The 12,022-nt window shown below is 38.9% G+C and overlaps 2 protein-coding genes across 2 annotated transcripts; one reads left to right on the forward strand and one right to left on the reverse strand.

Moving 5' to 3' along the window:
* Positions 1–500: 500 nt before the first annotated feature.
* LOC110372487 (alpha-mannosidase 2) lies at positions 501–6,445 on the reverse strand. Its single transcript, XM_049852232.2, has 6 exons — positions 6,353–6,445; positions 5,436–6,244; positions 5,266–5,358; positions 4,026–4,220; positions 3,835–3,946; positions 501–3,737 (listed from the first exon to the last, which is right to left on the reverse strand). Exons 1-6 carry the CDS (start codon positions 6,429–6,431, stop codon positions 1,069–1,071), a joined length of 3,957 nt encoding a protein of 1,318 aa, XP_049708189.2. The 5' UTR covers positions 6,432–6,445; the 3' UTR covers positions 501–1,068.
* A 1,044-nt stretch (positions 6,446–7,489) lies between these two features.
* LOC110372488 (breast cancer anti-estrogen resistance protein 3 homolog) lies at positions 7,490–11,997 on the forward strand. The gene is made up of 6 exons (XM_021329240.3): positions 7,490–7,626; positions 8,564–8,791; positions 8,875–9,869; positions 9,941–10,109; positions 10,373–10,550; positions 10,759–11,997. The coding sequence occupies exons 1-6, from the start codon at positions 7,624–7,626 to the stop codon at positions 11,112–11,114; spliced, it is 1,929 nt and encodes a 642-aa protein (XP_021184915.2). The 5' UTR covers positions 7,490–7,623; the 3' UTR covers positions 11,115–11,997.
* The last annotated feature ends 25 nt before the right edge of the window (positions 11,998–12,022 follow it).

The following is a 12,022-nucleotide window of genomic DNA, read 5'->3' on the forward strand; positions in this document are numbered from 1 at the left end:
AGATTTAACGAAACTTGGACCGTTGTTACCTGTTGTTTGAACCAGCAAACTACCCTGCCATGAAGTACCTAACGTGAAGACAAATGGCAATTAGTTTGTACCCTAAAGGCTCCGAAACTACTGAACCGATTTGAAAAATTATTGATCACTGTTGGAAAGCTACACTCTTACCGAGTAATGTGGGCTATATTTTATCCTCGGTTTCTTCGGTAGTTTCGGAGGGCACGCTAAACTGTCATTTGAACATCTTTGGCAGTCTTTACGGGTATTGAGAAGCCAGTAAGTCTGACAACCAGTCTTACCTAGAGGTATTGGGTTGCCCGGGTACCTAATTGGGTTGAGGAGGTCAGACAGGCAGTCGCTCCTTGTAAAACGCTGGTCCTCAGCTGCATTAAGTTAGAATGAAAGTAGACCTCAGCATAGTTGGGAAATGGATAGGTAAATGATAAAAAAGGTAAATAAAGTGAGAACTAGGATCAAGGCAAGTAGGTACTTATTTCGTTTTATTTTCCCAAAATCCATACAAACACAGATTTATTTCAATCAGACTTACAGAAGCGTAACTTACAGACTAATTATACAAACTAAATCTATACCTACTAAAAGCTGAAGAGTTTGTTTGTTTGGTTGAACACACTATTATAATTTTTAATAAAAAAAAACTGAAACTGACTTCATAAAACACTGAAAGGGACAATATAAAACTTTCACATGGCTCTTAAAGTTGAGTCAGTGCCAGATAACCCATTTATCGAGAAGGGCTACTTTAACAAAAATTCTTTTGGCCACTTTGTCCAGATGCACGAAGAAGTTCCCACGGATGGAAGCTAAATCTTTCACACAGATTAATTTCGCCTTGAAATGCATTTCTTTGTGTTGATCAACAGATTATTGAAATTGAATCTCGGTTTCATTACTTCCGTGTGAGAGTTGCTCAGAATAAGATCTTTCAACAACAGTCCGTTTTCCCACGGGACAGGATACATGATATCAGGTACTCCACACTTGTGTTTGATCGTGTGTATTTAAAAACAGACAAAAGAGATCAACAGCTATGTTGAAACACATTTAAAACTGTATCCTAAGCGTGGTAAGCTCCATCGGCGCGAAGTTGGAATGACTAAGCACGTAGATGGGCACGCCTTCGTCTGTGCCCGGCAGATTTGTTTGATGAACCGACTTTGTATTACGTAAAATCTTCTTTATCGTCAAATTAGGATCACCGCTACAGTGTAAGTCTGCAGGATTATCTATTTGGCAGGAGAAACTTTGCCGATGCAGTATCATGAGCGCGCCGTTCGGATCAGTATTCCGCGGACTACCTCTGTGCAAAATTGCTCTAAAGTTGATCAAAGCAATATCGCATGGAAATGCGGTTTTGATCAACGGCAAAAATGTATAATAGCAAAGGTTTGTGTGGTTCTTGTCAATAATAAATATGTCCAGGAAGTAATCTAATGAGTTCGCGAGATACAACGCTGATAAACTGGGTAAGACTAATTCATCAGTTCGGGGATACCGAGTGAAGCTTTTGCTTGAGTCTATGAGATTCTCCAGTAATATGTAATTCCTGTGGCAGGTCATGGTGCTGTCGGCCAGGCCCTCGTGAGTCCCTCGGCCGTCGTTGAACAGGACTCGTCGGTCCAGCATGAACAACAGCTGGCCTTCCTGCAGAGCAGTCACTCCCTGAGCATGATCCGTTATAAAAGTCAGCCGGTTCTTTCTATCTTGTATAAAAGCCATGTTTGTTATCGGGTACATGTTAGATTCAATGCGTCTGCTTATATTCAAAACGCGCGACGTGTATTGGAAGCCATTGTTATCAGTAAATATCTGTGGTGGGTTACCATTCCCTATATCTGTCTGAATTGAGAGAAATAGTTCTAGCTCCCTGTTCTTCGGGGACACGTCGTAATCAACTTTGCTTTCAATGTAAATTGCATTTGACAATGGGCCTCTTATAAGATTGAAAATTTTGGTTGTGTGTTGTAACAGTCGACCGTAAATGCTAGTCAATTCCGTCGTCACCAGTCCTGATACAATTAACATAATCTTCTTCTTAACCCCTAGTCTATATCCCGTGAGAACGTCTTGCAGTGGTTTGCTAAGATTTGTATTGAATAGAAACATCCCCGAGTTCACATCAGAATCTCTGAATGCTCCATAGTCAACAAATACAGACTTCTCAATATTTGTTTCTTTCTCAATAACAGTCTTCATAAAGCCAGTATATTCGTCGAATAAGAGGCGATGTTTGTAACTTTCAAGTTGTATGTCTCCTGATTGTATTGGTTGAATTGTAAACGGAAATATCGAACCATTATTCACGACATCGTCAACATGACAAGATAAACAATATAATGTTGCAGCATTTTGCGAAGCGTCGTACGTCTCTTTAATTTTAAATAACTCGAGAGTCATTGGAGGCACCATAACAGCAAAGATAATTTTATAAAACGTCCTCGATAGTTTAATCAAGTTGTCTGAAGTATATTTCCAGACAGGATTTATCTGAACAGTCACATCTTTTTTATTGTGATCCACTACTCTGATATTTGGATATCTAGTAATAAGTTCCACAATTTCGGTCCGTTCGTGACTTAAGGAGTTAAATATATAAACTTGATCTCCAGGTGCAACTGACCTAAATACTGAAGTGAACTCGCCGTCTCTGTACACATACTTTTGTAAATAAGGGATGTGTGTATCAGGCTTTAGACTGAGGAAGCTTGCCGCCAGTTCCTGTATGTACCAGCAGTCTTTGACGGTCACCAGAATCTGATTGTGAACGTATTTCAAAGCGTTAGCTGAAACTGTGCCACTGCCGGCATTACGATCAATAAGACGCGCTACTGTCTCCCTTGCTTTTATAAGGACGTCATAGATTTGGGAAATGTTGGTGCCTCGAAAAACCTTAAAATTTAATGCAAAAGAAAATAATATTTCTGTAGTACGTAGGGTGGCCTGCAGACGCCTCAGCAAAATTTTAGTGAAAGGTCTAGATGTGTAGAAGCCCGTCCAATACGCGGGGCTTCCATTAGCGATGTCAGCATAATTTAAAAAGTCTCCTTTAAGACTATGAAAGTTTTTATACTTTTCTTTTACACTATCAAAATAGTCTTTCACTGTTCCGAATTCTATTGTGGCTTTATAAATATCTTTATTGGCTGTAATGAAATCAGCAATTTTCTGATAGTTATTGTACTGGAAATCAAATTCTGACTGCGTTTCGTAATGATATGCTCCTCCTAGGGGTGCTATAATATTATTGTGTGGTGAAATAGTTCCTGTTTTAGAATATTGTTCAAGGAGCAGTTCTGCTTTCTCTTTGACATTGTATGCACTTATATCAAGGTTTTTGTGGTTTGTAGCAAAATTATATTCTGAAACACAGAGAGCGGAATTTGGTCCGCAGGCTTTAAACCCAGCGGAGTTGAACTGTAGATAGTGAGCTAAGACTGCATGCTTCGGGTACCGCTCACTTCCCATCCTGCCTAACTCATCATTAAGACTCGAAGGAAAAGTTTTATCATCATCCCAATTTTGAAGCCAAACAAAGTCACTGTATTGATACTCCGCTAGATATTGTTCCCATGCGTAATGAACATTTGTGAAGACCATTTGGTTGATGTTCGACGAGGCGAGGAGGTATACCATTGTTGGACTGTGGGTCACACTGTTGGTGAGCCAGCCTACCTTTGGGGTGTAATTTAAATGTTGTTTCAGCCATTGATGCCCTGAAAGTAATTGAGCTGTTGTAGTTACGGCTTTTGTTTACTATGTTAGTAAAGTATTATAATGTGTTTGTATTGTTAGTAAACAAAAGACAATCACCTTCAATCATTTGATGCACAAGTCCGAATACATGAGACGTCGCTTCGTCGGGTTCGACCCACCCTCCCGTTGTTATTTCAAGTCTTCCTTGTCTCAGTAATTTTCTAAACGCCTGAATAAAATAAATGAATGTTATCAACGTTTTTGACTGTATAGACTGTATGAGTAGAAAATTATATTCTTTTTCTTACCGCTCGATTCCTGTGTGTTGTCGTTCTCCACCAGTAACTTAAGTGAGAAACTTCGTTCCAGCTAAATGTTAAGTTACTGTAGAACTGCAGTTTCTTCACAATGTTCGACAGGATCTTACTTACGCTGTCTTTATGATATTGTTCGAATGTTCGCCTCCAAATTGTATCAATATGAGTGCGAGGTACTAGAATGACCTGAAAGATAGTGTATGTTTATAAACACGCTTATATTAGCTTCACTTGTAACTAACTATGTAAAGAAAACGTGGATAGTTTTGTCCAAAAAGAGTTGAGATGACATAAACGCTCCACGCTTTCTTTCATCAAACTAAATACCTGCATTATTTTGTGTTTTTAGTGTGTGCTAAATGCGTGTTATTTAGTTTTTTTACTATTATTTTTCAATGTTACGGAATGAAATTGGGACAGTAGTTTTCAAGTTATATTCATGAAATAGTCGAGCCAAAAATTGAAGCTGGCTTATGTAAGGTCTACACTCTACTTATACAACATGTAGGTAACGCAGATTCTGAAAAAAGTTTGTTCAGAATTGTTTACCGAATTCATTTATTATTTTTAATACCTAGAGGTATTTTTTACTCCAAAAATACGGAAATGGTTGTCAAATTAAAACTGTACGGTGAAAAAAAAAATGGACCGTAAGTCAAAGTAATAAAACATAAAATCGATAATTGCTTGTGCAACTGTACGTGTTGATAACATTTGTAAAAGAGATTTATGCTGCATCCATGTCAAGTTGATTGATTAAAAGCACTTGCGCTGATGGCTAAAATGGCCTATACGGGAGATATGCAAATGAATTAAAGCCGGAAATACACGGACCGCTTGAAGCAGTCAGACGCGACAGCTTCAAGCTGTCGACTGCACAGTGAACTGCAGAGTTCTATGGACGCACATACACGAACCGCTCGAGCAGTTGCAAGAGATTCGGGCGGTCGACAGCTTCAAGCTGTCGCGTCTGACTGCTTCAAGCGGTCCGTGTATTTCCGGCCTAAGTTCTTACTAATTTAATAACTACCAATGTATGTGCATGTCAAATAAAACAAAACAGTACAGTAATTCATATATATGAATTACAACATAAATATACAATATTACAATTACAACATAATTAGGGTATTTGAGGCTGTGCGTTAATTGAATTAAACGTTAAACGTTACATCTTTAATAATATCTCAGTTCGACAGTGCTTTTATGACAAAGAGAGTTCTGTAAATACCTTGAGTGGGGGCCATTTCGAATTCCTCATTAGAGATTCGTAGCGACTGTCAAAAATGTGATTCCAAAAATGTCTTCTCGGTATCCAGAACGGCTGCAATTTGAATATAATTTGGCTTTAATGAATTGTAGAACTATCGTTTACCTACCTCACAGATCTGTTAATCTTACCTCTATGTTTAAAGTAGAGAATTTCTCCTGTGCATCTATATCAGTATAAGTTGTCCTAATAATGGAACAAGTGTAGGGGTCTGTTGTCAAATTATAGCTGAACATTGTACTGTCCATAGGAAGACCTTCAATAAGGAAGTCCGCCTTTTCATTATCAGGATCAATTTCAATGATACTGTGTATCATTTCTCTTCGAACGACTGTATCTTCTATTGGTTCTTTAGCTTTTGTTTTTGGTATTAAAATACCTTTTACTTGTAAATCTTCTTTATCTTTAGTTGTTTCGCGGAAGTCAGGGATGAGAACTGTGCTCTCTTTACTGGTTGTTTTTTGTTCCACGCTTTGTATATCATGTTCCTCAATTGGCGGGAAGAACCTGGACGGATTTGGTATCTGATAGTAGTTCTTAATAGACAACTTTAAGTTGTTCACACTGCTCATGTTACGAGCTTCTGGTTTTCTCAGCTCACGTGTTTCTTTAGGTGGTTGAGCAGTCACGTTAGTTTCTGTCAAAGTATTTCTGGTCAGTCTAAGTTCATTTGGCATATTGTCTGGCTTCGTTATCTTCATTTTCGAATAAGATGCTTTCCCCTTATTTGTCTCTAGGGACGTCAGGATGGTCGATATCTTAGGCCTCTGCATGTTGTGGAATACAGTTTTCATTTGTGCGATACCCGGGAACAGTAATGCTTGGTTGACATGCCCGAAGTGTGGATAACTCATATTCCTCCAAATAGTTTCTGGCCCAGAATTCTCACTGAACGGTCTTTGCACCATTTTCGATTGGTTACGAACGATTTTGCGCAGCGCTGGAAGTTGCAACCTTGGTTAATTTTATATTATAATTAAAAATATTTTGTTAGTGCACTTTCATAAATAAACACTTTATTAGTTAAACTAGTGTAAGTTTGTCTTACTTTTCTCATAGCACGTGATTTTGGCGGTGAGAAGTAAAATGATCGCGAGTACGCACGACACTCGGACGACACTGGCCATTGCCTCGCCAGTGGACGACTGAAGCGCTCTACATCATCACGCTTGTTTGAAAAATATTCATTCAGCGATAGTTTACCTACAGTCTCATGTCACATTATACTTGTTTGCAAACATTTTTGGTTTCTACACTCACCGTTATATGTTTTGGAAAAGGTCGCAGTTCAACAGTAGGTAATTGTCAATGTTTTTGATAAATATATAAGCAATGCTTGACATACATTTTAATACCACGACTTTGTATTACGGATGGAAATACTCAGTTGCATCCGGTGGGACTGGAAGCCGACCCCTTAGTTGGAAAAAGGGTAGGCAGATGATAGATGTTCGGTTGTATATAAGGAAGCAACTTTCCAACGATAGTTTTGGGAATTGATGAAGTATTCATCATTGATGGTCTTAAATATCTTTATTATGTAAACACTGAAACAGATCAGCGTTAAATGGAAAATGAATGTGAATCGCTGGCAATGCTATTTCCGACGATAAGTCTATCGATAGAAGGAAGAGAGGATCTCTTAATAGAGTTACAAATTTAGGAATTGGCAGGCGATTCTAAATATATAAAATCTATAATATCTAAAACTGCCTAGACCTTAAAATCCCTAGATCTAGATCAATTAGGTGCTAGCCTGGGAAATCCAGCAACTATTAAACCACATATTTTTTAGAAACGAATCAATTGGTGTGTAAATTGTTTGTTTGTTTGTTTTTCCCCACGTAACTGAAACCATACTATTTTTTAAACGACCTTTGGTAGGTATTATAAGGTAGGTATATGTATAGAAAAAAACCATAAGAGATTGTTTTATTCAAAACTGCCTTTACCTACCTAAAGTTTCTTTGTAAACTCAGTATAAGGAACCAACATTAAAGTACCTAGGTACCCAAATATAATGAAACTATTTCGCATATTCATCATCTTCCGAGCTTTTTCCCAACTGTGTTGGGGTCGGCTACCATTATTTTGACCGGTATTTTTGCACATCGTCTTCGCAAAATAAATATAACGCACACGCATGCGCAGTAGAAAACAATGAAGTTAGAAACTAAAAAGCTAGCAACCCTTCAAAATGGGAGGTGTTTTATCGATTGGCCGCGACCCCTAAGCTAGGGGTGAAACGCCGGCTTCGCACAAACGTGACTGCCAAATATAAACACGATTCTATTATTATCTATGAAGTGATTTAAAGAAATGGTAAGTTATAAGTTTAAATGTGTCTTTTAAGATTATTTCTTATGGTTTTGTTAGTGATATTTCAGCCTAATCAATCTACAATAAGGAATCTAAACTGGGAGTTGTTGATATGTTTGTATGAATTCAATATGAGCTGCTTACTTATTTTTGCAACGAATCGCAAAACATTATAAAACAAGATTCAATTAAAATAGTGATTTAGTTGCACTTTTTAATGCAATATCCGAAACTATGATATGAAAACATTAGTTTATCGTGTATTCAGTGTGTATAGGAATAATTGTGTTAACTAGGTGGGTTACGGGAAATTTGATTACGGGACAGCCTTTGACAATCTTTTGAAGTACCATCGTTTACAAGCCAGTACATTCTAGGTCACTATCTCCCTGGCATATCGGAAATCTATTACTGTGGACGGAGATAGGTAATTAAATGGATGAGATAAAAATTCTGAGAAGTAAGTTTGATTTGAGGGAAAATGTTGACTATTTATTTATTTATTGGAAATCTTATTTAGGTTTCAATATTTTAAAGTACTTAAACATCTACGTAAGTAGTACTGTTGACGTCAGGATTTCCTTCAGGAACTAATCTGTTATTGTTGTTTAGTGATTTAAGAAGTTGTAATTAGTAACGCATCATCGTTTTTGAAATTATATTTGTAAATCCATTGTCTTTACTATCTAATATACACAGATAGATCATCACACCTACTACCTATGTGACTTCATTATTATTAGCCTACTTTACCATTGCTAGGCAGACTTCCCTAGCTAGCTTGCTTCCTCATTTTCCGATCCTTTAATATAATCATTATTTTTTAATTCGTCGAGATTTATTATCGTAAGGACAAATGTACGTAGGTTGGTATATAAATAATGTATTGTACGATATGGTCGAAAAACCTACTTAAAGTTTACATTTGCTTGGTCCCCAGGATCCCAATGTGATGACCACGTCGGGACTCCTGGAATGGGAGTTCTCCTTGCCATCCGACCAGATCATCTCCCACGGCTGGTACCACGGCGCCCTCAGCAGGACTGCTGCCGAGAGCCTACTCCAACAGGACCGCGAGTTCCTCGTCAGGGACTCTTCATCACAACCAGACAACTACGTCCTCAGCTGTCGCTCAAACGGGCAACATTTGCATTTCGTTATACAACGGGTAAGTCAGTTACCACGCACTGTTTACCTTTCATTTATTTCACTGCCAAAATATTATGATGATTTGTGTGAACTGCTTTCTAGATTGTCGTACACCCAGACACCGTGTACGAACGACACCAATACCAGTTTGAAGATGAAGCTTATGATACGGTCGCTGACCTCATCACCTCCTATGTGGGATCTGGGAAACCGATATCGGCCGCGTCGGGAGCCAGGATACAATATCCAGCTAACCGGGTGACACCTCTCACCAATTACATTCAGAATGACGACATTAGCTCCGTCGTTTCACCCGTAGGAGATGGGTCGTACTGTAACCCATACAGCTTATACAGCCATTTTGCAGCAAAACCGGGAATGCAGCTCAGAGTGCCTTTTAAGAAGCAAAGATCCCACTCACTCACCCCTATCGATATGGGTCAACATGTCACTCACGGGAAGAGCGCCAGCGCAGACGGTGTCATCCAGAGTCAGACTAGCATGCATGGCAAAAACTTCTGCAGTGACCCTAACTCTGGATCCAACACTTGGGATGCCAACCTCCCCACTAGTCCACCGGCAAAGCCAGCCAGGTACGATGGGCCCAAGGCTGATGAGAGACGATTAGAACTCCAACGCCTGTACCAAGTTTCAGGGTCAGATTCTGGAAACGGATCCGGAGATTCCACGCAGAGTTCAGCGCACAGTGACCCGAACAAATCTAGAATGGAATCGGACTACAATCTGGTGACACCAACTATAAAGCAGCAATTTGACTATGAACAAACTGAAGCAAGGCTACTACAGTCAGAGAATTTGGATTACGTGGTAGATTCCAGAATAAATCTAGAGAACTTCCAATCGCAAATCATACCCACTGGGCTAACAAAACCTCTGGAATCCGAAACATTACATACAATTAAACTGTTGCTGCGCACATCTGGTCCCAGGATTTTAGCGAACCACATGACGAAAGTTGAATTGTTTTTCTTTTTTGATGATGCTATACAAATCGAGGGTCTGGACAAGACAGCATCGGGATTGGAGCTATTATTTCTTCCACAAGGTCGACCACTCCGTTTAGATGTGATAGAAAGGTAAGAAAATTGCTAGTAAGGGTAAATCCTCACGAATAGAGGACAGTATTACAAGTGATTTATGTTTTCAGGATCGAAACTTTCCGTCTGCTGATAGCAGTGACAATATTGACTTGCCAAACGGACAGGCAGAGAGCTGATACCATTAACGACTGGATCCTGCTGGCGGTAGAAACCAAGACCGCTTTAGGAAACCTGTATGGGTTTTCAGCTATCATGTTTGGACTGTGTATGCCTCAGGTAACTATTAATTTGAATAGATAAAAAAATATACCAGCTGAATTGAGAACCTGCTCCTTTTTGGGAAGTCGGTTAAAAATATAATGAACGTTTATGAGGCTTCTGAAATGTAGGTACGCATGTATGTATGTATTCAACTGATTGCCGAGTATTGTCATGCATTTCACGCGAATTTTTCACGCAATTTGTTTTTGTTTTTTCAATTCGGCAGATGAGTCTTTCCTTTGTTTTTAAATAACATTATTGTATAATTACTTTCACAGGTGGAATGCTTAGAGAATGCGTGGAATATTTTAAGGCGGGTGTACACAGACAATGCGTTTATGTTCGAGGCGAAATTGAGGCCTTGTTTTAAGAGTATGAATGAAGGCACGAACCCACTGCCGCCGAATACCACCACGCCTTACATCCTCCCGCCAGTCCTGTGCTTCCATTTATTTGGTGAGTTTCTTTCTACCGAACTGGTAATGGTAGTAATGATAATATTACGTACCCGATTAATAACAGCATATTATTTTGAAGCCAGTTTTGAAAATGCGGTAAGAAATAGTTGCTTCATTCATTTCTACAGGGCCCAACTTTTTCTTGGAGCCTTTTTAAAATATCCTAGCAATTGACATACTTCTCTAATCAGGCTTTTGTTTCCCAGATGGCGAAGGTGGAGGCTTAATGCAGCCAGACGACACATTCCCCGCCAGCCTCATGAACAGCCTCGAGTTCGATTTCAACGCGACTGCAGCCCACCTCGACGCGGCTAGGCACTTCCCTAACCAGCTGGACATGTTCAAACGCAACGCCAGAACAGTAGTACAAGAAATGTCTTCCTTAGGTCCAATGCTTGACCCCACACTCCTCGAGCTGTTCAGAACAGAGTTCCATATAAACTTCTTGTGGGGAGAAAGGGGGGCATTGACAACGCCAAACCAGAGATTCGCTCGACTTACCGATATTTTGACAGCTATGGCGACTAAATTGGCCAGTCAGCCGCCCGATGACGATGTTTAAGTTAATATTAGAAATGTTACCATATCACTGAAGTAGGTTATCTACGATACCATTCCCTATATTCTATCTATCCTTTATTTTACTTACCGGAGATATGAATTTTATATTACTTACTAGCTTCCGCCCGCGTATAGTTCGGTTATATCGCGTTTCCAAGATAATTCTTCAAAAGTCCGGGATAAAAACTATCCTATGTTCTTTCTCAAGGTCTAACAAGGTCAACTCTATCTCTTCACCAAATTTTATTAAAATATGTTAAGTGGTTTAGACGTGAAAGCGTAACAGACAGACAGACAGTTACTTTCGCATTTATAATATTAGTAGGGATATGGGTAATGTTAAAATCCTATCGTTGGTAACCAAATCATTAGATAGATAAATTATTGGGAACGGATTTTAATCAAAACGCCAATTTTGTAATAAGTATTGTTTGTTTATCGTGACGGTTTTGTTGTAGACATAACGCAGCGATGATAATATTAGTACTAAGTATTACTTATTGCGAATTCCATATAGTTGTGTACTATGAACGTGAGATAATTTTACTGGCTTGTTGAATTTTTTGCAGGGAGATATAGTTATCGGCACGGATATTGAGCCCTGACCTTCACCTGCGCAGAAGCGATTTATTGGTTTATTGCCTTATGTGTACAGTGCGCAAAGCGATCCCCACTCTTCCGCTGAGAGCTCAATATCCGTGCCGGTAACTTTATTTGATTCCCTGACAACCCTTATGAATTTTATCTAGTAAACCAACAACCATTAGTTATTCATTTAGATGTAATGTATTTATTTATAGAATGGTTAAGACGATAATGCCATATTACACTCTAATTAATTGTACTGCCATGTTTGTTATACATTTGTAAAACGTGATCATTATACCAATCTGAACATTAACTTATTTT

This window comes from Helicoverpa armigera, chromosome 1 (assembly GCF_030705265.1).
Source record: "Helicoverpa armigera isolate CAAS_96S chromosome 1, ASM3070526v1, whole genome shotgun sequence".
NCBI classification, from domain to species: Eukaryota; Metazoa; Arthropoda; class Insecta; order Lepidoptera; family Noctuidae; genus Helicoverpa; species Helicoverpa armigera.

Coding starts and splice junctions, on each gene's coding strand:
- LOC110372487 (XM_049852232.2), bottom strand. CDS start 6,431: ATGGCCAGTGTCGTCCGAGTGTCGTGCGTACTCGCGATCATTTTACTT. Junction 3,947..4,025: donor CAACACACAGGAATCGAGCG/GTAAGAAAAAGA, acceptor TATTTTATTCAG/GCGTTTAGAAAATTACTGAG. Junction 3,738..3,834: donor TGTGCATCAAATGATTGAAG/GTGATTGTCTTT, acceptor AATTACTTTCAG/GGCATCAATGGCTGAAACAA.
- LOC110372488 (XM_021329240.3), top strand. Junction 8,792..8,874: donor TGCATTTCGTTATACAACGG/GTAAGTCAGTTA, acceptor ACTGCTTTCTAG/ATTGTCGTACACCCAGACAC. Junction 9,870..9,940: donor CGTTTAGATGTGATAGAAAG/GTAAGAAAATTG, acceptor TTATGTTTTCAG/GATCGAAACTTTCCGTCTGC.